General features: G+C 43.8%; 1 protein-coding gene across 1 annotated transcript; it reads right to left on the bottom strand.

The window, feature by feature from the left end:
- Nucleotides 1-700: 700 nt before the first annotated feature.
- LOC100027896 (membralin-like) lies at nt 701-3,547 on the bottom strand. Its single transcript, XM_056794103.1, has one exon. It carries the CDS (start codon nt 3,238-3,240, stop codon nt 1,750-1,752), a length of 1,491 nt encoding a protein of 496 aa, XP_056650081.1. The 5' UTR covers nt 3,241-3,547; the 3' UTR covers nt 701-1,749.
- Nucleotides 3,548-3,818: the final 271 nt, after the last annotated feature.

Raw genomic sequence — 3,818 nt, 5'->3', positions numbered from 1 at the left:
CTTCTATTCCACAGTGAATTTACATGTCTCTTGGGTTTCCAGATAAATATATCCATTCCGGCCCTTGTCAAATACATTCCATTCTGATATAGCCTGTTTCCTAATAATTTAAGTCACTTTTAAACAATATCTTCTTAATCAGGCTGTTTGATTACCTTATCTTTACTTTCTTCTATAATTAATCAATATAAATGATGAAAACCCTGGTAATTCAATGGAAGTAGTCAGCTGCAAACAGTGTTTTCATTAAAGCAAATTTAGCCCATTTAGAGGCACAGTTCCCTTTCTTCTTAGATTTAAAGAATGAGGCTCCAACTGAAAGCATTAAGGGTTATACCCTATAAATTCTGGACCTGTTCTCACAGTGTCTACCATTTCCATTTACTTAATACATAAAATATACCTTTAGCAAGAAACCTCATGGCCAAACAGTAAAGGAACAATCAGGCATGCATTATGGTGAACTAGTGAGGGTGGGGTGGGAGGTTTGAAATGGCTAATTTTTCACTCATTGAAGGTACATGAATATAAGTATTCTTGTACCCATGGGTCACAAGAGGATTGTACTACTTCAATCACTGCAAAGTAGGTATCATCTCTGCTACTTTTCTATTCAAAAGGCCTTAAAGGGGTCCCCCCTTATTTCTAAGTTAAAGGTATTTTTAGTGACAAAGTAAAAACATTCCTTTTCAAGTATTTCCTCCAAACAATTATTTGTAAGAATGCCAATACATTTTCTTATATAGCTTTGGGCAATGTAATTTCCAGAACCCAGATTGGTGTTTGATTGACCTTGAATCAGTTACTAGGTGATTTCCCAGGAAAGTGTTTCCTCCTTACCTCTGATGAGTTTCCTTCCTTCCATCAAGAAATTATTCCCTAGTCCCACGTGGCCTCATTTTCCTAAGCTTTAGAGATATTTTCTTCTGGATCATTTCTGCCTGTACTTCCAAGACATAGTCAAGAACAATTCACCAGAAATAGAAACTATAAGAAATGGTATAACCATATGTGTAGAGAGGAGGAGCCCTGAATAATTTCTAGTTGAATGGAGTGCTGGACTTTTCTTCTTAACTCTTGCCATGTTAATGTATGTGTGTGACTGTGCATGCACATGCACTCTGGCACTTCTTTCCTGCTCTGGGTCAGCACAACTTAATGGGTACTCCACTGTAGTTATCAGTAGGTTAGATCTGGTTTTTAAATCTGACTAAAACACTTATTTAACTATGATCCTTCGCAAGTCACTCTAACTGTAACTATAATCTGTATTAGGGAAATGATAACACTTAACTTTGAAAGGTTGTAGTGAAAATCAACTAAGTCAAGGTGTGATAAAGCACTTTGCAAAAAGTAAAGTACTACATAAATGTGAGCTTGTTTTTATTATTATGCTTTCCCTTTTTTTAACTGATATATGACTATTATATATACAACACAATTCTTGTACATTACAATCAAACAAAACGGAATGAAATTTTTACTCTTCATTCCTCACCAAGTTATTCAGTTTCAGTTTTCTTGGGTTCTGTTACAACATCAAAATTTCCAGATATATGATCCCAGGGCAAGCTGGATTCCCCAGTCTGCAACAATGAGTTGAAGAAAGGGTTTAGGCAAGAAATAATCTCCCATCTACCCTCATTATCTGTCTTCTTAAGACTGTGTAGTTCAGGCACTCATGGGGCTAATGTTCCCAGTCTGCAGGGAGGCCTGAGGACTGTCTGAGGCATAAGGACTGTAGCAATATTACTGTTGAAATTGTCCTGTAAGGCCCTGAGGGCCCTGAGCAACCTCTTCATTTGACAGCAACCTCTCCTGAATGTGCACCTGCTGTAGAATGGCAGGCAACTCATAGTGATGGAAAAAGTAGATCATAGAATGTTGGATAAAAAGCCAGGAGGTGACCAGAGCTAAGCTACTGTACTGTCCATTAAATCGGTAGTGATAGGCATAGAAAGCAAAGTGATATAAGTAAAAAAACCTCAACCAGTGCCTCTTACTGGTATTGGTATGGCAGCAGATGGCATCATACTGGTCAGCAAGCCACACAATGAGGATGATGTAGAAGGCAGTCGTGGTGTCATTGAAGAATTCAGACATGACTGCTTCCATACTGACAAGGGCCAGGATGACTGTGAGCAATGGGGCAGCGGGGAAGGCAATTGTCATGTTCATCTCCAACATCTGTAAGAGGTCCACAATGAAAATGAAAATCTGGTAATGTGAGTACCGCAGCAGCACTGAGACAGAAAGTGTAAAGATGAGCATAATGACAAAAGCAGTAAGGTAGCAAGTCCTGGCCAACCATATGCTAACAAAAGGATAGAACTCCTCAGAGAATACACTGCTGAGAAAACTTTTGCTCTCTTCATTCTCCCCCAGGGTTTTCATGTGGGACATATGGACATTGACATAGTTCAGAAATTTACCCAGCACCAAACTTCGAACCTGCTCTGCAAAGCATAGGTGCCTCTTGGGATTCAACTTTACTACCATGGCTGGAAGGCTGCGGCCCTGTGGGGTTTTCTGGGATGAAGGTAGCAATAACCCATACCGTAAGGAATATTGCACCCTGTACTTTCCCTGTGGCCATGCTTCTCTGGCCATCACCTCAAGAAGGGGCACAGTCTTTACCAGGGGCTGCATCCCAGTAGGCTTCGCTTTGGGGAAGGAGAGCTTCTGGCTTTTGTTCTGGGTCATTTGGGTCAAGCCTTCTGGGCCAGCCTTGCCAGGAGTCTTTAGGATCACCTTCAGCTGGACATCCAGCTCCAACTTGCCAGAGTTTTCCTCGGACAACTCCACCTTCACCTCCTCCTTGGCCTCAATGACCAGGTGTGAGGGGACACCAGCAGGGCCAGCATTCTGCTCGATTTCCACTTGGAGGAGGCCAGTCCCCGGATTGTCACTCCACCTATATTGAGAGCAGTTAATCGGCTCGGGAGAAAAGGCTGTGTGGACATAGGCCAGGATGAAGAGCACAAAAAGCGCTTTGAGAAGCACAAAGAACTCGAATACTCGGCGGAAGGTAGGCGGGAAGAGGCGTGAATAAATCAGCGCCATGTTGAAGAAAAGCACGTGGAAGAGGCGGTCACGCGCTGTGAGGAGCGGATCACCCTGGGGGTTGGGGTTGGGGATGGGGATGGGCAGACGCTGCAGGGGTCCCTCACCCCTGGCCCTGTGGCTGCGGGCTGTGCTCTCGGTCCCCACAGAGGGCGGCAGAGGCTGGATGTGGGGCATCTTAGGCCTTGGAGGGATCAAGCCTGTATGGCCTCACAGTAACGACCTGAGGACTCTGGAACAGCAGCCCCGGGTCTCCTCCTTTTTCTCTTCTCCTCACAGACGCCACTGCCTCAAGGCCCCCGCAGCTGCCCCCTGGCCTGGTCTGCTTCTTACTTTTTACTTGGCAGTCCTCCCTTGGCTAACCCTCAAAATCCCTTTCCTTGGAAGAAGAAAGAACTAAGAGCTCTGTGGTCCCTCCAGCTCCCCACAGCCTCTTAATAAATCCACCCACAGTGACTCTGGTGCCTCCTGTGGGCACATCCGGAAATGCCTGGAAGTGTCCGCCCCCTCAGCCTGACCGGGCAGTCCTAACTCTAAGGTAGATCCCAGGCATCTGGGCTGGCGCTGATTCAGTGAAAGTACAAATGTATTAATAATGTAAATTCAAATTTAGCAGTGCTGTGTGTTTGTGTGTGTATACATAAATATATATTGTTGTTGTTTTTTCCAAGAGAAAACAATTGTTAAATATTTACAGCCTTGTGTTACACTGTAACATTGAACTCAAAACTGTAGTAGTAAGATCAAGGAAGGAA

Source organism: Monodelphis domestica, chromosome 4, assembly GCF_027887165.1.
Source record: "Monodelphis domestica isolate mMonDom1 chromosome 4, mMonDom1.pri, whole genome shotgun sequence".
In the NCBI taxonomy this organism is placed as follows: domain Eukaryota; kingdom Metazoa; phylum Chordata; class Mammalia; order Didelphimorphia; family Didelphidae; genus Monodelphis; species Monodelphis domestica.
Note: the sequence above shows the minus strand (reverse complement) of the source record. Positions and strands in the feature narration are given on the sequence as shown.